This window comes from Ailuropoda melanoleuca, chromosome 1, assembly GCF_002007445.2.
Source record: "Ailuropoda melanoleuca isolate Jingjing chromosome 1, ASM200744v2, whole genome shotgun sequence".
In the NCBI taxonomy this organism is placed as follows: Eukaryota; Metazoa; Chordata; class Mammalia; order Carnivora; family Ursidae; genus Ailuropoda; species Ailuropoda melanoleuca.
In genome coordinates, this window is record NC_048218.1 from 24,645,736 (window position 1) to 24,672,630 (window position 26,895).

General features: G+C 36.1%; 2 protein-coding genes across 5 annotated transcripts in view; one reads left to right on the forward strand and one right to left on the reverse strand.

The window, feature by feature from the left end:
* Positions 1-57: 57 nt before the first annotated feature.
* Positions 58-19,342, forward strand: BTG3 (BTG anti-proliferation factor 3). 3 transcript variants are annotated; one of them, XM_034656708.1, is made up of 6 exons: positions 58-196; positions 1,895-1,969; positions 3,764-3,942; positions 8,053-8,190; positions 13,294-13,501; positions 18,661-19,342. In XM_034656708.1, the coding sequence occupies exons 3-6, from the start codon at positions 3,770-3,772 to the stop codon at positions 18,898-18,900; spliced, it is 759 nt and encodes a 252-aa protein (XP_034512599.1). In that variant the 5' UTR covers positions 58-196; positions 1,895-1,969; positions 3,764-3,769; the 3' UTR covers positions 18,901-19,342. The 3 variants fall into 3 exon arrangements, with proteins under 3 accessions (XP_034512599.1, XP_034512591.1, XP_034512608.1); XM_034656717.1 differs by lacking the exon at positions 1,895-1,969 and adding an exon at positions 2,413-2,488 and having other exon boundaries at positions 68-196; XM_034656700.1 differs by lacking the exon at positions 1,895-1,969 and having other exon boundaries at positions 59-196.
* Positions 11,608-26,895, reverse strand: part of CXADR (CXADR Ig-like cell adhesion molecule) — a 64,932-nt gene continuing 49,644 nt past the window's right edge. Inside the window, exon 8 of one of the 2 annotated variants that reach the window (XM_019794357.2) lies at positions 11,608-11,634. In XM_019794357.2, the coding sequence (XP_019649916.1) occupies positions 11,623-11,634 (12 nt within the window). In that variant the 3' untranslated portion in view covers positions 11,608-11,622. Of the gene's footprint in view, positions 11,635-19,623; positions 20,073-26,895 lie in introns of those variants that run through there. The other variant, XM_002914446.4, reaches the window with a different exon arrangement.

Consider the following 26,895-nt stretch of genomic DNA (forward strand, 5'->3'; position numbering starts at 1 on the left):
GCGCGCGCGCTCTGCTGCCCGCCCGCCCTCTCAGCGCGCGCTCGGTCGCCCGACGACGCGGGACCCACACGCTCCGGACTAGGCTCGCTGCGCTCGCTGCCGCCGAGCGCCGGCCCGCTGAGGCGGCGCCCTCGGTTCCCGGCCCGGAGACGGTCGGGACCGCCAAATCTGCGGCCCCAGGGCGGCGGCGGCGGCGGTGAGGAGACGGGGCCGGGGAGAGGCGGACATGGTGGAGCTGAGGGCACCGGGAGGAGGGTGGTCCCGGCGCCCCTGAGGCCACGTCGAAGGCTCGCGGCAGGCGGCGCGCCGGGGAAGGGGAGGAGTGTGGGATCGAACCGGGTTGCATCGGCCCCGGCCCGGCGCGAAAGAAAGACTATGGACCAAGGCGGGTGGCCCGAGAGGGTTTCCGCGGGACCCTCGGCGGGATGGGGACGGAGGAGACGCCGCCTCGAGACTCCTGCCACGTTTCCACCGCGCGTTACCCTCCGCTCAGGGTGGGCGACAGCCTTGCGCCTACCCACCCCTCCTCCGCGTCCGTGCGTTTTCTGGTGCCGGGGACCCGGCTTGCTGTTTGGGGGGGGTCGCGTCCGAGGGGAGCCCCGTCCTGGAATCCGGGGCAACCCGGAGACTGGAATCGGCCCCGTGGCAGCGGACCGGCCGGCGAACGGGAAGGCGCACCCTGCGAGGGAGGCTGTTTGGGGGGAGGAGGGGAATGGGGCTCCTCGGCCCTTCCCCCTTAACTCGGGGAAAACCGCGATTGCAGAAGTTGGACGCGCTTGCAGGCCGTTCTTTCCAGAGTGGGTGGAGATGTTTGATGCCTACTCACCTAGCACTCTTAAAACCCAAGCCTGAGTGCTTAGCAGCAGGTTTTGATGGCTTAAAAAGTCCAAGTCCCGGCCCCGTGGGAAATCCCGTCTCCTCAGCGTCCGGAGAGCCCGCTTTGTAACGTCGCTGAGGCTGGTCAGGGGTTCCTCACCCCCGCTTCCTCAACCTTGGGAACGTCTGTCAGAAATATTTGTGTCTAGAAACGGTTGCGATTAGCCTTTCGTTACAACACAGGGAAAAGTACAGAGTTATAAACACCTGGAAGGCCGGGCTTGGTTTTCCTTTGGGTTTTACGCACGCCGCTGTGAGCAGAGAAGCCTGTGGAACAAAGTAGAACTTGAGAGCCGCCGCGGTGACTACGTCCCAGGATGACGTCACCGTGCGATATTTAAAATGGGAGCTTTTCGCTCCGAGTGTGGGTGGAGGAATTGCGGCTACTTTCTCAAGACGCCTAAGGTCTTATTGGCCCAGCTCGCTTCTAGTTTCTCCCTCTCTGACTTTATAACTCCCTCTCTTACCTTTTGGTACTCCCAGAATTCTAAGTGGTGGGAGTGGGTTAATTTTTCTGCTATTCCAGGCATCATTCCTTCAAACCGGGAGGAAAAAAAAAAGTAATTCCATATGACTCATCTTGTGTTACAAGCAATAACAACCACTAAGTGGTTCTTTCCTTCCTTCCTTTCTTTTATTTTTTGATATGAAACAGAACAAAACAAAAAGGAAAACAAAACCCTAAACTCAGAGATGTAGAGCACAGTAGACAAATTTAATGAATGAGGAGAATGGTACAGTTAAAGATTCAGTACTTTTCTTTAGTGTGGTTCCTTGTTTTCTTTGGTGAGATGGAAGCTAATGTAGTTCCATCAGCAAGCAACTTTCATCCCAAACTATATTAAATTGCAGTGGGTTTTCTTTTCCATTATAACGTGGTAGAATATAAATATTTCTTTATAAAGTGGAAATGGCTCAACATTTTTCTTAGGAGGATGCCTCATAGCAGTTGTGGAAGGCTGGGGTTGTATGTACCTCCACAACTCTTATATGCAACTCAGTTCCTCTTGTCTGGTAGCTGGCCAGAGAAGGTGGATTTGGCATTCTACGGTTCCAGGAGGAAGGTTTGGGTGTCTTCCCATCCGAGATCAGGGTAGGTATGGCTGCCAGCACACCTCTCAGATAACTGTAGAATTTATTTCACAGTGAGATCCCTTGTTTGAATATGCACAAGGAGTAAAGGAATCATTATGAGAGACTATAAGAGGTTTGAGAAAACAAATGTGTGAGAACACAAACTATCAGCTAGGTTAGTTGGTTTTTGTACTAAACGTAGCAGAAGCTGTATGTCTTTGATAATTGGCTCTGGAAAGGGTGATATTGCTTAGTAAATGCAGCATCTGAATAACTCCAAGTTACTTAAAGCAGCCAAATGAATGAGCTCATCACATAAAGACAGAATATACATCGAAACAATCCTAGGATAAGGTTTTTGCCTTTATGGATTAATCAGTGATAAATCAGATCTGCCATTTAAAGAAAGTCTTTCTTGAGGCAATTCCACAATGCAGCTAAATCTCTGATGATTTCTTTTAGTTTGATTTTTCTTTGGATGACCCTGAATTTCTACTCTCAAGTGTTTTGATAGAGCCACTGTTTTTGGTCCTTTTAGGTAAATATATCTCTGTTCCTGAAAGAATGGTTATAGAAACTAAATGCTGGATTTTTTTTTCTTTATGTGTAACAGCTTTTTCATTCAAATAGGATTCACATAGCATACAATTTATACATTTAAAACCTGCAGTTCATTAGTTTTAGTATATTCACAAAGTTGTGTAGCCATCACCACAGTTAATTTTAGGATATTTTCCTCACCCTAAAAGGAAAACCTGTATTCATTCATTGATGTCTCTCCTTTCCCCCCATCACTTCTGCCCCTAGGCCACTAACCAACTTTCTGTCTATATGGATTTGCCTATTCTGGAAAACTCATAAATGCAATCATACAATATTTGGTCTTTTGTAACTGGTTTCTTTCCCTTAACACGGTTTGTTCAAGGTTCACCTGTCTTGGGGCGCCTGGGTGGCTCATTCGTTAAGCGTCTGCCTTCAGCTCGGCGTGATCCCAGAGTCCTGGGATCAAGCCCAACATCAGGCTTCTCCACTGGGAGCCTGCTTCTTCCTATCTCACTCCCCCTGCTTGTGTTCGCTCTCTCGCTGGCTGTCTCTCTCTGCGTCAAATAAATAAAATCTTAAAAAAAAAAGTTTCACCTCTCTTGTAGCATGTATCAGTACATCATTCCTCTTTTGTTGCTGAAGAATATTCCATTGCATGTATATACCACATTTATCTGTCCATCAGTTGGACATTTAGGTGCTTCTACTTTTTGGCTCTTACGAATAATGCTGTGGACACTTGTGTACACGTTTTTCTGCAGAAATATGTTTTCATTTCTTTTGGGCATATAGTATGAGTGTAGAATTGATTGGTCTTATGGTAACTCTGTCTAACTTTTTTTTAGGAATTACCACTGTTTTCTGTAGTAGCTATACAATATTGTGTTTTAAAGTTCAAATTATTTCACAAAATTTTAAACAAGTTATTATAGCTAAACATTAACATGTTTAGTAAAAAGTATATAATGGTGTCATTGTAGTGCTTCTCTTTGAGTGATAGCTCTAATTTTATTTTAGCCAACAGGAGCAATTTGGTCTGTTCTCTTTACTGAACTTCTTCACAAAGCTAAGTGATAAGTTCTTAGTGTTATAATAAGGTCTTTATGGCCTAAATTAGTGATTATTTGTTCCTTTTTCCAGATATGAGCCAACGAAACACGAGATAAAATTGAAAGAAGGGAGCTGTGAAGGAGGGATATTTTGTAGAGCTTTATCTTCCAGTTTTCGTGTTTTGTTTTTTTGAGAAAAACTGTTTTATCTTTCTTTGCAGGGAAAGATGAAGAACGAAATTGCTGCTGTTGTCTTCTTTTTCACAAGGCTGGTTCGAAAACATGACAAGTTGAAAAAAGAGGCAGTTGAGAGGTTTGCTGAGAAATTGACTCTTATACTTCAAGAAAAATACAAAAATCACTGGTATCCAGAAAAACCATCAAAAGGACAGGCCTACAGGTAAAGGATTAGATTGGATAGTTGGATTGGACTAAGATGCTGATAGTTCCTGAAATGAGTGCAAGGCCAGAGGACTGAAGGGTGTCCAGTCCATTTCTTTCACAGTTTAACTGCAAAATACAGAACTCTGAGGTGTCTTTGGTATTTTCTTTCCTTATGCATTTTAAAATACAAGTATTTGTCGATGGAGTCCCACTACCTGGACTTGGGAGGACCATACTGTCGGCTCATGGGAGTTAGTCTTGTGGTTGTAGTTTGGCTTCTGACTGAATGCATTTCTTTAAGTATCACAGGTACTAGAGGGTTTTCACAACTCTAGAGGGCCCCTAAAACTCACCCATAAATGGGCATGGTTAAGAGTTGAGAGAAACAAGTCTCTTTGTTTCTACAAATAAATTACATGTTACATGTATTTGGAAAAAGTAAAAGTTTTATAGCAAACGAGAACTAAGAATATTAGATACCTAATGCGTTGTTGACAAATAATTTCATTTTACGATGCATAATTCTTTATGGTAGAAGCCACTGTAACTGTTTTATTGATGGAGGTAACTTATTACAACCTACACTTGGTAAATATTAGCTCTGCGATTTGAACTCAGGTCTAACTGACCCTAAATTCTTATGGGCTTTTGCACACCACAATTTGACCACTGCCCTGTCTCTTGAGAGGGAAAGTAACTCTCACTTGCAGCTGTCTTTTTGTATTCTGGTTTATAAGTTACATTTATAGCTTAGAGTAAAGAAGAGCAGGCTTCTGCAAAACATGTTCTGGCATGCTCATTCCCTAGTATTTATGTGATCACTGTGTTGAGAACCTGGGTTCTGCTAAATAACTCAGCTGTCAAACCATGCCCCATTTGTGGAGGTGGCCACAAAAAAATAAAAAGTAGAACAGTTGTGACTTCAGAAATTCTTTTATTTATGCATATTGCTGTCCCCAAAGTTTCCTTCTCAAATCAGCACTTCTGTGCTTTGATGTAAAAAGGACTTCCTTTCAGTCACTTAGCTCTTACAAGTACAAGACTATTCAGGGAGTCTGCAAAGGAAGTGAAAATATGATTTGTTTAGTTCTCATTTGCTAAAAGCCATAGGTGAGCATGTTTTCTATTAAAAGGGAAAGAGTCAAAGTTATTGATGTATTTTCCTCTTTATTTTTATCCAAAAAGGTTTCCTAGTAAATTGGAAAATGTGATGAATTAAAGTAGAAATGTGGATGTTCCATATAAAGCAGACTCAAGTTATTTATCTTCTCACTTGATTCTCTTAATTTTTTTCCTGCACATCTTCATTTCTGATACAGTGAAGAGCTTTTGTGAGTTACAGCTATTGAGGCTTTTTACACTGATGTAATTGACATTGGACAAAGGCTTTTGGAAGTGCCAAACCAACTTTTTACTATTACTGAGAAAAGAAGACACTGTCAAGTAAATGCTTAAAGGTCAGACAGTGTACAGTTTCATTTCCATTAATTCTTAAAACTTGAGGAAAAAAATTAGCTAAACAGGATTAAATTGGCATATGATCAGAAGTATCATTATTGAATCATTTTGAAGCTGTCTTTGAAGTAGAAAACTATTAGACTTAGTGGTGTGTTGTTACTATTATAAAAATGAATAGAATATAGGATTAGCCAGTGAGACTCTTGAATCCATAGAGTAGGATGGAAATGTTCTTTTTCTTAAAGTGTTTATAAATTAAAATTGTTTCTCCACAATATCTACAAATAAGAGGCTTTTGGAGGGCAATTTGGCAATATTACCAAGATCTGTAAAAATACTCCTACTCTTTGAACAGTAAGTCTCCTAAAAATCTATTCAAGAAGTATAATCAGAAATGCAGATAAATATGTATGAATATGGATGTTTCTTACACTTTATAATTACAAAAAATTGGAAAGAACTGTCAACATTAAGTAAATGATAGACTATTTTTATGCAGCTTTTAAAATCCTGTTTTTGAAGACTGCTTAATGGATAAGTAGTCACAGTATATAGAGTTAAAAAAAAACAGCACAAAAATATGTAAGATATGCAAATGAAGCAGAGTCTCTGAGCATCTTTGTTTACATATATATTTTTTAAGCTAAGAGCCTACATCACCCTTATTTTGGATAACAAAAACACATACTTCTAAGATCTATCCCCTTACCTATAACTGCTCTTATTCCTGGGGCACATGGGACTTTTGAATCAGCCTACACAACACTGGAATTTATAAACATAGACCATCTTAAAGAAAGGAATAAATAGCATCTTACATGCTGTAAAATAATTTTTTTATTCTGAATTGCTTACTTGTTAATGGTCATGTTAAGATTAACACAGACAGAATAGGATTTTTAATAAAATAGACTTTGGAGTACAGTGGTCCAGATATATCCCCTGGATTCACCACTTTCTAATTGTGAAGTTAGGCAAGTTACTCAACTCTGCCTCCTTTCTTTCTTACAATGGGGAAGTGATATCTAACTTACAGGATAATTGTGAAAATAAAAAGAGTTGATACATGCGAAGTACTTAGGAAACTGTCCATTATATAGTAAACCTTCAGAAAGAGCTATTATTACTATTTAGAAATCTGTATTAGCTGTTACTTAATGAGAACTTTTTCACTGTTTTAAATGAAAATTGAAATCAAATAATAAAATAATTTTTAAAAAACTTTAAACAGCATGTTGTTCTATTGATGCCATTGTATTTAATGGTATAATTACTATTTGTCAATAAACTTGTATTTTCCATATTTGAGAGCTTTGCATCTGAGGAAGAGGTGAAATGACTTAATCTAAATTCACCCAATAAATAAGTAATAAGACTAGTACTAACACTTGGGTTCTCTTGATTGATTTCTTAGTTGTAGAAGCAGTAAATACTTTTATTGTAGCCACCATTTCTGTGTGTAAGCAAAATGCTTACTTTAACATGTATTTTTGCATTCATCCTGGGAGCTATCTTTGAGCATTCCATTAAGTAGATGTGGTATTTCTTAGGTTTAAAAAAATAGAATGGGGGGCGCCTGGGTGGCACAGCGGTTAAACGTCTGCCTTCGGCTCAGGGCGTGATCCCGGCGTTATGGGATTGAGCCCCACGTCAGGCTCCTCCGCTATGAGCCTGCTTCTTCCTCTCCCACTCCCCCTGCTTGTGTTCCCCCTCTCGCTGGCTGTCTCTCTCTGTGTCGAATAAATAAAATCTTTAAAAAAAAAAAAAAATAGAATGGAGGCTCTGTTGGTTTAGTTTTTTTTTTTCCAGTTATTTTGACAACTTTTTTTTTTTTTTAATGAAATCCTTTGGTAACAAATAAATGAGATAAGCCAGTAACACTTTGGATTATATATATATATTTTTTTTAAGATTTTATTCATTTATGTGACAGAGAGACAGCCAGCGAGAGAGGGAACACAGCAGGGGAGAGGGAGAGGAAGAAGCAGGCTCCCAGCAGAGGAGCCTGATGTGGGACTCGATCCTGGAACCCCAGGATCACGCCCTGAGCTGAAGGCAGTCGCTTTAACGACTGCGCTACCCAGGCGCCCCTGGATTATATTTTAATCATCTATGTGATATGAATGGTTCTGTGTCTTGGACTGATTCTATATTTATAGAACAATTATAGGTGAGGAAGAGGACACCTTTCTTAACACTATCTGGGATTTATAAGCAAGGAAATGATCAAAACATCACAGGAATTTAAAAGTATTCGAAACACTGGTTAAGGTCTTATGTTAGTTTTGAGATTTTGTTATATAGTAACTTGGCCTATTAATACTTCTACCTTTAGAGCTCTAAGTAATTTCAAGCAGCTCTAATGCTCTTTAGTCTTTTAATGTACATGTGAGATTGAGTAGTTCCTGGCTAAAATGATGTAAAGCCAGTTCTTGTGATTTCCCTGTGCTCAGACAGATGCCCTCCTCTTTTCACCAGGCAGAGTAGTCTTACTGATAATCGTGCCTCTTTGCCTTCAATTCACATTTATTATGTATTTAGGATAGATATGCTCCTGGGTTCTCCATTAGGGTTTGTTTTAAATTCACATTAGCAAATACTAATAATATAGCAAGGTTTATGATTAAGACTCAATTAAACCTACTAACATTACTGCTCTTTGTTGCAGATGCATTCGTGTCAATAAGTTTCAGAGAGTTGATCCTGATGTCCTGAAAGCCTGTGAGAACAGCTGCATCTTATACAGTGATCTAGGCTTACCAAAGGAACTCACTCTGTGGGTGGATCCGTGTGAGGTGTGCTGTCGGTGAGTTCTTGAGTGTGCCAGCTGAACTGATTACCATGCTGGAACTGATTTTAGGAAATTCTCTCAGGTCCTGCCTGCTTGTGTGTCTTGATGGCCAGAAGCTATTGTTTGGGCTTTCTTAGTTGTGAATTTTGTAATCCAAAGGTGAAAGATGGTTACATTCCTTTTTTATAGTTAAAGAAACTTAAAAACCTGGTTGGGTAGGGTTTTTCTAGGGCTCTGCCAAGAGGTTTATTATAGACCAAGAAGCAGAATTTAGACACCTAAACTTCTATAGGTCAATTATTGTCTTTCATTGGTGGTGCACTTGTCTTTCCCCTCTTCAAATTAGGAAAGAAGTTAAGCCCAAATAGTAGTGGATAATAATAACTTTTGCTTGGTTTCTGTTTCTGTTTGTTTCTACTCTTGCCTCCCTCCCCCTTTTTGATTTTTAAGTGACCAAATATTATTTTCATGGTTTTATTTTTATAATGGAGATTATTTCTCATCTCCTAATGAGCAGAATTATAAAAGGTGAGTGTTAGGTATGATAGCTAATTGAATTCCATTTATTCTAAAAAACATTCATTGTGGACCAGGCATTCTTAGTTGCGGGGTTTTAAAAAATGAAAGGACATTCTGCTGTCAGTTTGTTCAAAGTATAATAAGGGAGAAGAAAGAATAAGCAGATTACAGCAGTGTGATTTATGCTGTAATAGAAATATGTACAAAATGCAGTGGTTGGTGGCACAAAGGAGACAGTTACTGCCTCTGCTGGGAATTAGAAAAGACTACCAAGTGGGTGATGCTAGAGCTGGGTAGGGACGGATGCAGTTGAATAGATGACAAGGTGGGAAGGACATTTCCAGTCAGGAAAAATAGAATGAGTAGATGCATGGAATCCCCTGCAAGTGATTTCCTACAGCTGTTCCTTTAGGGTATTTCTTTTTGGTTTTAAGTGCATTTCACCTGTTGACTATGGTAGAGATGCTTTTTGATGTAACCCTAATGTATTCCAAAGGTAGTCATAGCCTTTGACCTGATCTCCAACAATAGAAGTAGAGGCGATGACATGTCATGACAAAAATACATGGTAATTCTCCCACTGAATTATTCTGGACCACTGTGGAGCTACTTTGATATAAGCTGTTTGTGTAAGCTTCTTGCTTTGGGAAACTTAGACTTGAACTTTAGGTACTAGATTATCCAACAATTCGTTCTCAGTTAGAAAAAAGAAGAGCAAGACATCTCAAGTTTTGGTCCAAAAAGGTCAAACATTTTTAGATTCTGGGACTAATTTAGGACTCCTCCTAGGGTAAGGTCAGACTATATAGACTTTGGACCCTGAACCCCTGCCGAAGACCTCAGTATATAAGAAATAGCTATTACAAAGTTACCATATTGTATTGCTTACTTTATTAGGCCTGCACTTAGATCCTGATTCACTCTTATTTAACACACAGTTCTTTATGTTAGTTATGTAGTTTTTGAGCCGTAAAAAATTATAAGCAGTGTTCGAAACGAAAGGGGCTTTTTCATGTAATTAAAAAGCTACCAGAAGATTATCATAGAGTCTTATATGGAGGTGGGAGCAAAAAAGCTAAAGAATTGGCAACATTATTATCACCCAGTCAGATAATGAGTATTTAATACGACGATCTTAAATCATTAGGGAAGTGTTTCTATGTTCAAAGATGCTGAGAAATTGTAAGAAATTGTATAAACATTTTGGACATATTTATTTGAAATGGCTAAAGTAAATCTTGGCACCTAAAGATAAAAGCTTTAGTTAAATAGACATTCTATGGGGCGCCTGGGTGGCACAGCGGTTAAGCGTCTGCCTTCGGCTCGGGGCGTGATCCCGGCGTTATGAGATCGAGCCCCACGTCGGGCTCCTCTGCTATGGGCCTGCTTCTTCCTCTCCCACTCCCCCTGCTTGTGTTCCCTCTCTCGCTGGCTGTCTCTATCTCTGTCAAATAAAATAAAAAATCTTTAAAAAAAAATAGACATTCTACTTAGGTGGATTGTTCATTAATTAATGATTCCAGATAATGAAAAATTATTGTGCTTTCATCTTGTTAATATATGAAAATCTTTGCATTCAGTAGCCTTTTAATAATTTTACATACAATTAAAATTTTGCCAAAAATTGGTTGTGATGTGATATTTTTTCACACATAATAGAAATCACCTTCAGAATGTAGGGTACTCATTCTGTGATAGTAGAATTCCAAAGAAAGACATGCTAGCGATTGAGTAGAGGTGATTGCTGTAAGTTAATAGAGGAGATTGCAGTATTGATTAGTGCTTTGGGACCAAAACTGTAAAGATAAATATTCTGAAAATTAAAATAAAGCTGACCTAGCAGTTATATAATTGAACAAATATCTGAGAGTCATTAATAGTAATAACTCATTGGTACACTAGAGACTAAGCTTATAAAAAAATTGAAATGCACTCAAGGGAACATTCTTCATAGTATGAGTTATTCCATCAGGATAAAATACTGGAAGTGTACAAAGAGTGTTACGTAGTTAGAAAGGTTATCATTTAGTGAACTTTGTGAGGTGATACAGAACAGGTAACAGATCCTTCCTATAAAGAGATGCCTGAGAATGGCTCACAGCTTTATCTATCCAACATATTGTATACCTTTTTTTTGGAATTTCTATAATCCTTTTCCTGATATAGAGCATTAGATATTATTGATATGTTTCAAGTTAACTAAATTGGACTTAATGTTTTAGCAGTGTGCGATTGAAAAATGGAAAGTTGAAAAGTTGTCCATTACTAATTCTGTGACATTAACGGCACACTCTAATGTTACAGTAATACAGTAAACTGCTTCACTTACCATGAAGAGAATTCTCATACCAAAATGCTAGAAAGGGAAAGATGCAGAACCGTTTTAAACTTGGCATGTCAAAGAAATCTGAGTTAATAAAGCTTGACCTTCAATCATTAAATGTCTGCCTTTGATTTAGATTTCTGTTTCTATAAAGGTAGGAATTTTTCTCAGATTGCCTGCCTTTCTGTTTTACTTGAATTTTGACTCCATTAATGAGCAAAACTGAAGGTAGACCTAAACCCATTGTTAATATTGCTGACATTATTAACATATGATTTAACCTTTGTGTTGAAATTTGTTGAGTCTTTAAACTGGGCAAGATAGAGAGGTAAATTTCCATTGCTAAAACTATGCTACTTGAAATTACAGTACAGAAGTTTTATGTTGTGGAGAACTTGCCTAACTGCTCAGACATCTTGTACTAGGAAGAATCATTAGCTGAAGACCAATCAGTATCCAGCCAGTTCCAGCTTTCTTGCCCAGCAGATAGGAAACTGTGGCCTGGAGACATTAAATGACTTACCCCTTGTCATGGAGCTAGTTAGTGGGAGAGCTGGAACCAGAAACTTGTTCAGTGCTCTTTCCACCATCTGTAGCAACTCCTTTTATGAGATGAACTGAAAAAGAATAGAAAAGGGAGTTATGTCCCATATTTAGGTAGCATTTATGGCTCCATTCAGCCTGTGTGAGAATGAGAATGGAAGACAGTACCGCTGTATAAAGAAGTAGAACTCGGAGCACCTGGGTGGCTCATTCAGTTAGGCATCTGCCTTCAGCTCAGGTCATGATCCTGGAGTTCTAGGATCAAGCCCCACATCGGCCTCCCTGGTCAACGGGGAGTCTGCTTCTCCCTCTGCCCCTCACCTTGCTCATGCTCTTGCTCTCTCTTTCAAATAAATAAATAAAATCTTAAAAAAAAAAAGTAGAACTCACTTATGAGGCTACATGATTTCCGTAAAACTTTCAAAGGCTTTATTGCAGTTTGGTCTTTTACTTTATTATACATATCCCGATTCAGAAATAATTTGAGACAAGACTTACCTCTAAATGAAAGTAATTGACATAGTTATTATTAACCCTGTTTTTCTAACGAGGTTGTTTTTGGTTTTTTAAGCTTAAAATCACTTTGTCTCTCTAACTTTAATTACATATTGTGTAGGAACTGCTTAAGAATTCATTTCCTTTATCCTAACACTAGAAGTTGCTTCATATTGTATATGTTGTATAGTCCGTTCAAATAGATTTGTGGGTTTCTCCTCCAAATGAAAACAAGTTTTATGTGGCACCTTGTTGGCTCAGTTGGTTAAGTATCCAACTCTTGATTTCAGCTCAGGTCATGATCTTGGGGGCCTGAGATCAAGCCTGTGTTGGGCTCCATGCTAGGTGTGGAGCCTGCTTAAGATTCTCTCTCTCCCTCTCCCCCCCCAACCCCCTTCACCTCTTGTCTGTGTTCTTTCTCTCTCTCAGGAAAAAAACAAAAAACTGCTAGTTTTACTATTCATTATGCTATCTTCCTTCATTGCAGAATTTATTTTCCTTTTTTTTTTTTTTAAAGTAGCCAAGAGCCAAAGTTACATATTCTAACAATTATTTTTCTAGCTCAAGGCTCTAAAAATATTTTGGCAGGATTAAAAGGCTTATTTTACTTTTTAAAAAAAAAAATTAAGATGAGAAGTGAGCAGTTTCCCTAGGAATCTCCATGAGGTAAGCAATATAATTCTAGCAAAACCCCTTTATTTTCAACACTTGTTTGTTTTCAGTTGCTTCAGTTGTTCTCATTTTTGTCAGTGTGGATACAAAACCCAGGCCCCTTTTTAATTTAATTCATGGTAAAAGTAAGTCTCAAAGGAAATGTCTAGTTGATTTGTGACTTGAATTACTAGTATCTACATTACAGTGGTTAGTTAAAAATACATTAGCAAGTTTTACTGTACAGCCAGTTTAATGTAAAACAGTACAAAAATGTAATCAAAACAGTGAATTTCTCTTTAGTGTTTTAAACAACTATTTTTGTTAGTGGCAGTAGGAAAGAAAATTGGGAAAGAGAATGGAATCACTTTTATTTGTACTTAAATAAGCCGGAGTTAGAAAATCATGGTCTGCCTATTGGCATGGAATTGGGTTAAGATACTATATATGTAGGGTTATGTTCTGGGAGGTTCCTCCCTTGCTTTGGACTAATAGCATGTCCAAGCCTGTTTGATTATTTTTATGGACAATTTCTTGCTTTTGTTGATGGTACTTCAAGGTTTATGGTTTGTTTGTTTAATCCTTAGGTATGGAGAGAAAAATAATGCATTCATTGTTGCCAGCTTTGAAAATGAGGATGAGAACAAGGATGAAATCTCCAAGAAAGTTACCCGGGCCCTTGATAAGGTTACCTCTGATTATCATTCAGGATCCTCTTCTTCAGATGAAGAAACAAGTAAGGAAGTAGAAGTGAAACCCAGTTCGGTGACTGCGACCCCAAGCCCTGTGTACCAGGTAACCATGGAATGGCTGTCTATTAAAGGTTGTGAGCAGGGCTTGTCAGGTCATTCCAGGTAGTCCTGCTCATGTTCCCTAGGGTTTCTGATTGGAGGTTTTGAGTGCCAGTTGTTTTCCACATAAAAGGAAGCTGTTTCTTTGAGATGTAAATGCCATCCTGAGTCACTTTATCAAGCGTCTGCTTTACTACTCAATTCAGTAGGATAAAGATATTTTATTTATTTATGTATTTATTTATGACAAATATATTTTCAAAGATGTGGGAAAGACTAGAAAAAATCACCGTGATAAAACATTCCTGATATTTTTAAAATCTTTATTGTATTAAAAAGTAGGTATTCAGTTTTTGTAGTCGTCGACACTTCTGATTCATACCATTGGGTTTAACTTTCTTTTCTCCATGATTAAAGAGAAACTTCTGAATTATATATGAGTTAATTTTTCATTCAAGTCAAACAATATCTCCTTTACTTCAACAGTTGAAGAGTTATTACAACCATGCATGCACTTACAAATTTGTCCACTTATTTATTATTTATACCCCACATACCAAAGAATATTTAATATACTTTAAAAAATTCTCAATACAGTAATAATCTTCGACAGAAAAGATAATTCAAAAAAGTTTAAAGAAATCTTTTGAATTGAGCCTTATTCTGTACGTGTACTTTTTTCTAATTTGAGTATATTTTAAAATATACCTATTTTTATTAATTTGGCCTTAATTAGACATAATGAAACATAACAGGTTCATGGTAGGGTTGGATTTGGGCTACAATAAGAATTTAAACATTAATGAGTAAGAAATCAGTTTTGAGTATGAGAAGCTAAATCTTTAAATTCACCATACATTTATATAATGAACATGCTTTCAGTATAACTTAATTTTTCATTTCTCTTTTTTAATTTGTTGAATTATCCTTCTAGGCTTATGAGGAAGATTAGTTCTTAGGATTATCATTTTTAGGGATATATGTCTATATGCATATTGTAAGATAACATGCACTTGCTTTAACAACTTCAAACAGTGTAAAAGAGTATAATAACGACCAAGTCCTCCCTCACCACCCCACAACCACCAGTCCTGTACCTTTCAATGGAAGTATTCATTACCAGTTATTTTTGTATTCTTCCTGAGAGATTCCCTATATAGATAAGTAAACATAATATTTGTATTTCAGGGATCATGTTTAAGACTTGTGTCATAAGTTCTGGGCTGCTTTTCCTCTGTGTGATGTATTTTATACTCTAAATTACTATTGTTAAATTGCCTGGAATTCATTCATATATGGCAATTTTATCTCAGAATTTTGTTGTTACTCAGCAAAGCAAGAAAGTAAGTCTTAAATTGAATTGATTGCTGCTGATATTTTACAAGTAAATTGACCTTTAATTTTTAGATTTTCCTTTTAAATTGCATTTATTTCCCCCCATGTTGAGAAACTGTTAGGATAAAATTATAACAAAGGCATGGAAATTGAAATGTCTTTTGTGTGCTTTTAAAATAAAACATTTTTCCTTGACATTATATTCACCAACAAAACATTTCATGACAGAGAAGCATGGCTTGTTAAAAGCCATTGTGTAGAAAGCTGGTGCAAGTGGCCCACTTTAATCTTTTCTTCCTATCCATGTTTTCATCTTGAACCTGGCATTGCTAAAAAGGTTTAAAAAGGGGGCTTAACAGAGTAAGGATACAAAGTTCCTAGCTTGGGATCTTTGTTCTTTTAGGAGTCTGTTTTTTGTAAAGGTACCCCCAGAGATTATTAATTAAGAAGTTAAAGGTACCCCCAGATATTACTAATTAAGAAGTAAAGATTGTCATTTCTCCCCAAATTGATATATAGATTCAACTCAGTATCAATCAAAATCCCAACAAGATCTTTCTAGAAAATGACAAATTGATTCTAAAATTTATAAAAAGGAGAATCAAATTAGAGGCCTCACACTTACATAAAGCTATTATGTCTATCAAGACAGTGTGGTAAAGATTTAAAGACACAAATGTATTAATGGAACAAAATAGACCCAGAAACAGACCTACATATGTAGTCTTTTTTTTTTTTTTTTTTTTTTTTTTAAGGAAAGTGTCAAAGCAGTTCAATAGGGAAAGTCTTCAAGAACTGGTACTAAAACAATTAGACACTTTATATAAGAAAAAAACAAACCTAACTGCTGCTTGACAGTATACACAAAAAATTTGAGATGGGTCATAGACCTAAACATAAAAGCTAACTCTGAGACTTTCAGAAGAAAATATTGAGATATATCTTTATTATTTGAGATAAAGATTTCTTCCGGGGGATACAAAAAACAGAGATATATCTTTATTATTTGAGATAAAGATTTCTTCCGGGGGATACAAAAAACACAAGAAAAAAACTTGATAAATTTGACTTCATCAAAATTTAAAATCTTTGCTCATCAGAACAAACCATTAAGAAAATGAATGGGCAAAGCATAGACTGGAACAAAATATTCTCAATACATACATCAAAGGACTTGTTTCTGGAATATACTTTATAAATCATTCCTATAAATCAATAATAAAAAACAAACGACCCAATTAAAAATAATGGGCAGAAGATGTGAATAAACACTGTACAAAAGAAGTTATATAAATGTCCAGTAAACACATGAAAAGGTGCTTAACCTTACTTGTCATCTGGGAAATGCAAATTAAAACCACAGTGAAACACTACTTCTTCCAGAATGGCTAAAATTAAAGTCCGACACCACCGGCTGTTGGCAAGGATGTGAAATAGTTGGATTCATAACTGTTGGTGGGAGTATAAAATGGTACAACCACTTTGGAAAACTCTCGCACTTGCATCTACCCTATTACCCAACAATTACACTCCTACGTATTTAACAAGAGAAATTAAATATTTACAAAGTCATGTATTAGAATGTTTATAGCAGCTTTTTTCATGATAGTAAAATGGAAAACAACCAAAAATGTCCATTAACACATAAATGGGAGAAAAATTGTGAGGTTATTCACACAGTAGAATAATAGCAATAAAACAGGATGAACTAATAATAGACACAATGTGGAAAGACCTGAAAAACATTTGATTGAGCAAGGAATTTTGCCACACACAAGAGAATACATGCTAGAAGATTCTATCTATATGAGGTTCACAAACAGGGAAAACTCAGTCTGGTGCTGGAAATTAGAACAGTGGCTGCTTGTGGGGTGTGAGGATTATCTGGAAAGGGTAATGTAAGCTCCAGAATTCTGTCTTCTTTCTGAAAGGGTTTTTTTTTTGTTTTTTGGTTTTTTTTTTTTTTTTTAATGTCTAATTTTTAAGTAATCAGTACACCCAAAGTGGGGCTTGAACTCACAGCCCTGAGATCAAAAGTCACATACTCCTCTCACTGAGCTAGGCAGGCACCCCTTCTTTCTCACAGTTTTAAAACCTTTTCAGCATCCCAGTATAAAAAGAAATGAAAACATTTCATTTTGCTACCTGTTTGTAGTATAGGTCAATTACTAGTTGGAACTCTAAAGTCTTCCCTATTTCATTATTTTATATAATCAAGAATTAACTATACTAAGGTTATTCATTGAAGCATTGTTATATTTGTTGTGCATTGTTTCTTAATAGTAAAACACTGAAAACAGCCTAAATGTTCCATCACTAGGACACTAGTTAATTTGGTTACGGCATAGTCATTGCATTATGTCTAGCTGTAAAATAATGAAAAAGGACTTTATGTATTGATATGAATGTCTCCGAGATGTGTTTATCAAGTGCAAAAGGAGTAAAGAAAATTGTATGTGTGTTTTTTAAAATGAGTGTATGGATGTACACCCGAGTATAAGCATGAAATATTTCTAAGGGTATACACAAAAAAAATAATTGGTGTCAGTTGCCTCTGAGAGGGTAAGTGGGTAGCTGGTAATCAGATAAAGATGGACTTTGTACTGTATATGCTTTTATACCTTTTGTATTTTCTATGATATGAATACAATTTTATACAGAATATAAATTTTAAAATACCTGTACTAAAAAGAGCAGATTAGAAATCAGAATTCAGGACCGCTACGGACCTCCACCAGAGTTTCCTCTGGCTTCGCCCTGCCCGGGCATAGTTCACCATCTTTCGGGTCCTAACACACAGCAACATGGACTGGAGGAGATATGCTAAGTGAAATAAGTCAGGCAGAGAAAGACAATTATCATATGGTTTCACTCATTTATGGAACATAAGAAATAGGAAGATTGGTAGGAGAAGGAAGGGAAGAATGAAGGGGGGTAAACAGAAGGGGGAATGAACCATGAGAGACTGTGGACTCTGGGAAACAACCTAGGGCTTCAGAGGGGAGGGGGATGGGGGATTGGGATAGGCCAGTGATGGGTACTAAGGAGGGCACATATTGCATGGTGCACTGGGTGTTATACGCAAATAATGAATCATGGAACATTGCATCAAAAACTGGGGATATACTGTATGGTGACTAATACAACAAAATAAAAATTATAAAAATCAGAATTCAGAAACTCATAGTCATAAGGTATAGCATTCTGAGTATGGGGGTCCAAAACTGCTGATAACATTTTTGAGTAATGTGAATTTGATGTCCCATTTAACTTAGGGGATAATCTAAGACTTTTGTTCCTGAACACAAACTGGCTACATCAGAATCACCTACATTTTGGTCAGAATAGCTGGCCTCTGTTTCTAAAATTTTGTTATTCTTACCGTTCAGTAGACCAGGGTTAGGGTATGAATATTTTGTGTTTTAAAAGCTTTTTACGTGACTCCTTATTAGCCAGCTCTGGAAACCACTGGTCTAAAACATGATGTGTCCTAAAAGAACAAACAAAAAAACACATAATCTGTCCTTTCAAGCTTCCATTCATTTCTGTTTTGATCTTTTCCGGTTGTTTTACTTATTTATTTTTGGTTTAGAGTGCTGTTTTGAGTTTATTCATTTTCATTCATTCAGAAAACTAATCAGTCACCTATTACATATGAAGTTTTTAACATATTTAGATCTGACCGTCACTTAGACCTACTCTTAAGGGTATGGGTGAGTGATTTTGTTTCTGTTTAATGGGTAATCCGGAAATTCACCATGTTGTTGTTTTTACATAATGTGACTATTTTTTCCTTTGAATTAACTTACTGTTTTCTCTTTCATGCAGATTTCAGAATTGATATTCCCGCCTCTTCCAATGTGGCACCCTTTGCCCAGAAAAAAGCCAGGAATGTACCGAGGGAATGGTCATCAGAATCACTACCCTCCTCCTATTCCATTCGGTTATCCAAATCAGGGAAGAAAGAATAAACCATATCGCCCAATTCCAGTAACATGGGTACCTCCTCCTGGAATGCATTGTGACCGGAATCACTGGATTAATCCTCACATGTTAGCACCTCACTAGCTGCTTTTGATTCTGTTGGTGTCAGTGTTGAGAGAAGGTAGAATAAGCCTGACCACATTAAAAGTTAAAAGTTCATACTCCTAGTAGTAAAGTTAGATGGGTCAAACCATCAAACTTATTTTTATAGAAAAGTTATTGATAATAATCTTTCTTAAAAAATATATATGCACTTTAGATATATTGATATAGTTTGAGAAACTTTATTAAAGTTAGTCAAGTGCCTGAGTTTTTAATATTGGACTTGAGTATTTATATATTGTGCATCAACTCTGTTGGATACGAGAACACTGTAGCAACAGACGATCTGTTCTAGCACCTTTGAGCATTTACTTTATGGAGAGTATGTAAGTTATTTATACACAAGGAAATCTATTTTATGTCATTGTTTAGAAGAATTGCGTGAAATCATGTAGTTGCAAATAAAAAGTAGTTTGAGGCATGACAATGTGTGCTTTTGTGTGCATTAAAAAAGGGAGAAATAGCAAAGGGGATTATTTCACTTTAATGTGTTTAAATATTTAGCAAAGATGGGGCGCCTGGGTGGCACAGCGGTTAAGTCTCTGCCTTCAGCTCAGGGCGTGGTCCTGGCGTTATGGGATCGAGCCCCACATCAGGCTCTTCTGCTATGAGCCTGCTTCTTCCTCTCCCACTCCCCCTGCTTGTGTTCCCTCTCTCGCTGGCTGTCTCTCTCTCTGTCAAATAAATAAAAATAAAATCTTTAAAAGAAAAAAATAAAATAAAAAATAAATATTTAGCAAACAAAAAATGATGTAAGAATTTAAATTTTTCTTTAAAAAAATCAACTTTTTATTAACCATAACTTTCCCTAAGGTAACCATATCAAAATGTGCATATAAAAGTCTACAGTTTATTAGTAGTACTAATTGAAAATATAAATACAATAAAACATCTTTCAGCCATCAAATTGCTATAGCTAGGATTTTCCTAAGCAAGAGTTTAGCCTGTATTAATTTTGATATGTCATCTTTCATGCCTAATGCCACTGCATAAAGCAGAAATGTTCTTAAATCTCTATTCTTGTGCTTTTCTTCAACACATGAAAGTCTTTAATAGATGTCTGAAATAAAGCCAAATAGTACAGTACTTCATTCAGATTCTTCAGTAGTCCTTCATATTTATACCACCGTAATGCCATCAGTCTTGAACTTGAACTACAAAAAGAGAGAAAGAGATATAAGAATTTGGATTTTTTCCCCAAAATTAATTAAAAAAGAAGTTAGTTTTTCCTGTTACCCACATCTTTAAATTTCTAGTCATAAATTATTTGACTTAGAAAAATCACAGCTTGCTAATAAATCATTAGAAGGCCTTGGCTACTCCAAATATTCCTGTTGTCATTTTTTCTGATAAATTCTATTTAAGTATAGAGTACCAGAGAAGTGCAGAAATCATAAAGATGCATATAGCCCAAAGGTTTGAAAATACGTGGAATTTAAATTCTGCAACCTCAACAGGAAACTTGTTTTTAAACCTTAGGGACTTTCCTAGTTTTAATATTATATTTGATAAACTATATATATCTTTTAATATATTTCTAAGCCATGATAACCTTTTTTTCCTGAAATACATAATGCCTATTCAAATAAGCATATTTTTCTAGGTATCACAGGAAGTTTAGTTTTACTTAAGTTTGAAAATTTTTTTAACATTTTGAGAGTTTTGTGTGATAATGGCAAATTGTGTGCAGTTGTAAAGGTAGGTGGCAGGTTTCAAGAATTTTATTATGGAGTTAGATAGCATTTGTTCTTTTAGTTTGCTCATGTAGTTACAAGCTTGTTGGAAAAATTAGAAGCGTAATAGCGTACTGTCAAGAAGGGAAGTATTTTTGGCACACATCTAGTAACCAGATTTTCCTTTCCACATTAGATTACTATAAAACCTAAATCTCTTATTCATTAGTGTTGACAGCTAAATGGCTGAGTGCCTTAGGAAAAAGACTAATTTTGCATTTGACTGTGTATTAGACATATTACCTGTAGAAGATTTTGCCCTTTGAATGACTATCCAGCCTCCCACCTTGTTAGAAAAGTTATTTAAAGCAAAAGAAAACTTATCAATATGGCTTTTCCAATCCATTCCTAATGAAAAAAGCCATCTTTCTTGAAGTGGTTGGGTCTTAAATTCAGTCTAATAAGCAAACTCTTTTAAGGGTATTTAAGACTCTAGATGTTCTAACATCTCTAAATCTGTCTTCCTTAGACAATTTAGGACTGCTCTAGTGAAGACAATATTGCTGCATAAGTTAAGCTTGAAAGCCTTTTCAGGCTGTTTCAAACAGGACTGGTTTGTGACTGAATGATGGTAATTTGTTTTAATTCTCAGTCTTATATTTGTAGGCGTAACTGCAAAGCTCTAAATTCACAGATTAAACTTGGACATGAGAATTTTAAAAGTTAAAAAATACAAATTCTTTTGGTAAGTTCTATTATATCAATACTAAAGTACTTATTTTTGTTTTTTTAGTGTAATATTTATCTTACTATATTTAACTTTTAAGCAGACATTTCAGTCTAAGATTAATAAAGCATTTATGTTGACTTCTCAACTGTCACTGTTAAAGTGATTTCTTATTTGATGATTGAAAAGAAGCAAAACTTAAACACTATCATGTGCATTTACCTTGCCAGAGTAGCTGTTCTATCCATTTTATAGATAACATTAAATAAGTTTTAAAATTTTTTATATCTATGTGCCAGTAACTCATTTAATCCTCATAATAACCCCATGAGGTAGGCACCATTATTATCCCAATTTAGGTAAGGACTCCCAGAGACGTTAAAAAAATGCCCAAGATAACCGAAAGCTAAGAAATGAAGCCCTGACTCAAACTAACCTGAGTTTTATAAAGCCCATGGTTGATGATACCTAGGTTCAGTTCATTATAATACGGACAAGTTTCAGTATCAAGCCAAGATTTGAAAAATAATAGATGCAAAGATTAGATTAAGCAAGTGAGACAGACGTTAAAATATCTGTTGATTAACAATAAAGCATTGACAAAGTTCCTTTTTACAAACTATTCAGATATTTCTGAAAAGGGACTAATAACTTACATTTTATTTGCTTGAACTATAAATCAAATTGCAATAGGAAATACAGTGCACTTGACAGGATTGAGATGACAAAGCGAACTACCAATCATAGGTCCATAGGAAAGATCACACATGGAGAAATAGTGGTATTATTAAGGCCTAAATTTATCATAGGCTTTAACTTCTTTTAGTTATCAAATATTTGGCGAGTTAGCTCAGTGTTCTCATAATATTCTCTGGAGTTTGTATTCCAGTTGTGAAAGGCAGTAATTCTGTGAGGTTTGAAGGAAACAATATCCCTACATTACTGATGGAGGATAGCTTCTACTGGGAAGTTGTCATGCAAGCACTAGTTCAAGAGAAGGCTTATGCAAGTCCTGTTGAAACTGTACACACTTTATTCACCACAGAAAATATGGCCTGTCTCCTGATTTATAGCATTAGGCACCTTCCAGATTCCTTTGTTCTTTCACATAATTTAAAGGATAACATAAGGAATGACACGGAAGCCCCATCTAATCCTTGTCAGAAGCAAATTCACCGTTAGTACTTGTAGCAGATACACCACTGCAATTAGGGTGTTTAATGTTTATTCCCTAAAGCACATGATCAGCACAAATAAAAGTGCTAAACTTTGTTTTTATCCTCAAAGGAGTAACTTGCTACAGAAACAACTCCCATAAGTTACATAATTGGAGCCTTGCTTAAATTTCATAGGTCTTGAAAATACCAAGTATTATGATGTAGACATCCATAACTTGGCTTTAAAACGCCACCATTTTTGAAGGGCAGTTAAAAATGTAAATGTGCATATCTTTTGACCAAGAAGCTGTACTTCTAGGAATTTGTCTTCAGAAATACTCAAAACAAGGGGAACATTATCTATGTAAAAGTATTTATTGCAAAATTGTGAGTGGCAAAATCAACAAAAATCCAAGTAGCCAACAACAAGTAAACAGGTAAAATCTGAACATCTACTCAAAAAAATACTATGGAAAATACCATATAGCTACCAAAAAAAAAAAAAAATTGTAATGACAGGGAATAAAATGTTGCAAATTGGGGAAATACTGCAAGTGGGAGATGATGAAAAATATTTCTATGGTGGTGCCAAAAATTGTCTAGGAAAATAAATACCAAATTGACAGTAGCTAGTGTTCTCAGAGGCAGGGGAAGGGATCAGAAACAGAGAACTTTATTTTTCTAGATTGTACATTTTAGTCTTTAGACTTTTATACTGAGCATTATTACTTTGTAACTTGAGGGCAGAGAGGTAAAACATTTTTTATGAGCACTTAATTTAAGACAAGTTTGGTGGTTTTATTTTTAGCAAATACAAATATATCATTGATAACCAAATTGCATGTATGTTTCATGGGCAGTGTATTACCTTTCTGAATTAAAGGTTCACAGTGTGGCTAAAAATTTTGTTTGTTGATCGTACTGTGTCTAAAAGGAAATATTCCAAAATAATAAATGCTTGTAATAGAGTGGTAGCATTATATACTTTTCCTCCACTGTTCCCAGTTATATGTAAATAATATTAATTTCATAAGAAAAATTTAAAATAGTGCTAAATGGGAGAGAACCCCTAAGAAAGAGTTCTAAATACCTGGAAATAAACCGTAACAACAGAAAAGAGTGAATCAAATGGAGAAAAATTTATAAAAATTTACAAAAAGAACCAACTAGAAGAATATACTGTATTCCTAAATTGACTCAACATTATGGAAACTTGACTTTTCAAGTTAATATATGAAGTCAATATAAATCATAATTAAAATTCTGATAAAATTGTAATGGAACATGAAACCCTGATTTTAAGTTTACACGGAAGAATTGTTCTCAAAAATAACCAAGATTTTTTTTTTTTTTTTAAAGAACAAGGGACAGGGAATATTCTTCCTTTTACATGATTTCTCAGTATATTACTCAAAAGTGTAACAGGACTGAACAATGAACAATGAAACAGAATTACAAGCGCACAACCAGAAACAAAAGTTTAATGTATGGTCAATGGGACTTTTCAAGTTGAAAAAAATTCACTAATAAAAAATTAACAGTGAACTATTTGGCTGTGCATTTTAAAATTAAAAAAAATTTTTTTAACTTATTTTTTTAAAGATTTTATTTATTTGAGAGAGAGCAAGCACAAGCAGAGCAGAGGAGAGGGAGAGGGAGAAGCAGGCTCCCGGCAGATCCTGGGATCATGACCCGAGCTGAAGGCAGATGCTTAACCAACTGATGCTTAACAGACCTTAGCCAGGTGCCCCTAAGTCTTTTTTTTTTTTTTTTAATAATCTCTATACCCATCATGGGGCTCGAACTCACGACCCCAGGATCAAGTCACCTGCTTCTCTGACTGAGCCAGCCAGGCACCCCTGTATGCATTTTTTTAAATTAAATTCCTAGCCAAAGCTATGAAACTACATTCCAAATAGATTAAAGATAAAATGTTCATTATGTAACTATAAAAGTACTGATAGAAAACATGAAGGGAGATATTTACTAACTTTAGCTTAGGAAACTTTTCCCAATTTTAACAGGAACGTTGGTGGTTTGGAATTAAAAAGTAAGCTGCATATCAAAGGCATAAAGTTAAACTCCAAAGAGAAAATTTCCACACCATGTTTAAAAGAAAATGAATTACTATTCTGAGAATATGAGAAGCTTCTACATATAATTATTTAGCAGAGCTAAATAAATATAAAGAGATGCAAATGGCTAAAAACAGAAGATGTGCTAATGGCACACTAATGACAAGGGAAATTTAAGTTGAAGCCATGAAATACCATTTTCACCTAACAAATTGACAAACATTGGAAAGATTGTGGTTTGCATTTTTGTGGAAGGCAACTTGATACTGTCAATGTTTTTTTTTTTATTTTAAAGATTTTTATTTGTTTATTCGACAGAGATAGAGACAGCCAGTGAGAGAGGGAACACAAGCAGGGGGAGTGGGAGAGGAAGAAGCAGGCTCATAGCAGAGGAGCCTGATGTGGGGCTCGATCCCATAACGCCGAGATCACGCCCTGAGCCAAAGGCAGAAGCTTAACCGCTGTGCCACCCAGGCGCCCCAATACTGTCAATGTTTTTTAATGCATATATTCTCTTAACCCCATAATTCAAATTCTGTATACTTAGAAGATACCCTATGGAAATACTTTTGCAAATGTATAAAAATGTACAATTGATGCAGCCTCATTTGTCATAATAAAAGATAATTCACTCATACCATATAAGAACATAAGACCAGTAAAAGAATGATTTGTGTCTACTCATGTGGGAAGATGTTCACCATATTGTGTGACAGGTATGACCAGTAAGTCCCTTCCGTTCTAAGATAAACCTATGTACGTTTTACTATTCTTATCTTACACATGAGGAAACTGTCTGGAGAGTATTCGAGTAAGTTGCCCAGGTGATCTAAATTATCAGGGCTTCAAACCCTGGTAATACAACTCCAGGACACAGGTTGGGAAGATAGACTAAACTGTTAAGATTATACTATGTGAGCATTTTTTGTCATTTAGAAAGCAACAGAATAGATATTTTGGTGTTATTCTCTTGTAGACTGATAGGAATGAAAAAGAATAAACTACCTACTAAAATTATTGGCCACAAGAGGGCATCAGATATTCTTTTCCAATTTAGAGAAGACTGTATTTGTAGTTTACCTTTTCCATGAAAAGCATTAGTGGCTACGGTTTTGTTTTTTAATTTTTTTTAAGTTTTTAAGTTTTTTTAAGTTAAACCACTGCTTTTCCTATGGCTCTACAAGTAGAATTGTCATTAGTAATGGGGAACTCTAAGTACGCCACACTTATTTGCACAACATTTCTCTATTAGAGAAATTATTTTTCTGCTAAATAATTCTAGAATTATTTTTCTGTTAACAAAAGTAATAGACATTTAGAGGAAAAAAACCTAAAAGCACAGAGAAAGATTATTAATCACCTGTAATCACTCCAGCAGAGATAACCACTGTTAATATTTTAGTAGATGGGGATGTTTTAAAAAAAGGAGCTTTTACTTTATATACTTCTATACTGTTGTATTATGAAATATATTCATTTTATGGTCACACAGTTTGAAAATGTGAAACATTTTCTGACATATGTCTTTGATTTTTTTTTTCTAAAACATGGTTTTTAAAAGTAGTTTCATGGTATTCATATGTATGTGACTCAAACGATCTTTATCATTAGGTATTAAGCTACAGATCTCTCTTGGAAATGTCTTCAGTCATGTATCTAAATATATACCACCTTTGCTGGAGTGGGGTTGGGTGTAGGGGAGTATTCCTTTCAAGTTTAGAAATAAATGGACAAGTTGAAGGGCACCTGGCTGGCTCAGTTGGTGGATCCTGTAACTCTTGATCTCTGGGTGCTGAGTTCAACCCCCACCTTGGGCCTAGAGCTTAATTTAGGGAGAAAAAAAAAAAAAGGACAACTTGATCATGTAGCAGAACTGCCAGCTTTCTGAATTCATATAGGAAATGTATAGATGATAATTTTTTTAGAGTTACATTAGTAAGAAGCCAATGTGATTGTTTCACTAAATTCAATAGAAAAAAAAAAAGTTCTGCATCTTATAAATCATCAAACACTTCTAAAGAAGTGAAATTAAATTTACTGATTAAAAATGAAAGTATTAAAATTTTGAAATTTGTCTAAAATGACTGGAACATGAAAAATGTGAAATTTAGTTTTATCACCTAAGTGAAATCTGACTACTTCATGTTTCCCAGTGATAAGACAGACTATATTTAAAATCTGATATTGATAGCTAGTAAGACCCTTTGTTAAATAATTTTGAAGATACCATTTGCGATGCTTGATACTGTGAAATCTGGGAGGGAATACACAAAAAGTTAAAATACAGAATCTGACAGGGATTTCGCACGCAGATTTACAACAAAATCCCTCTCCCCTGACACAAT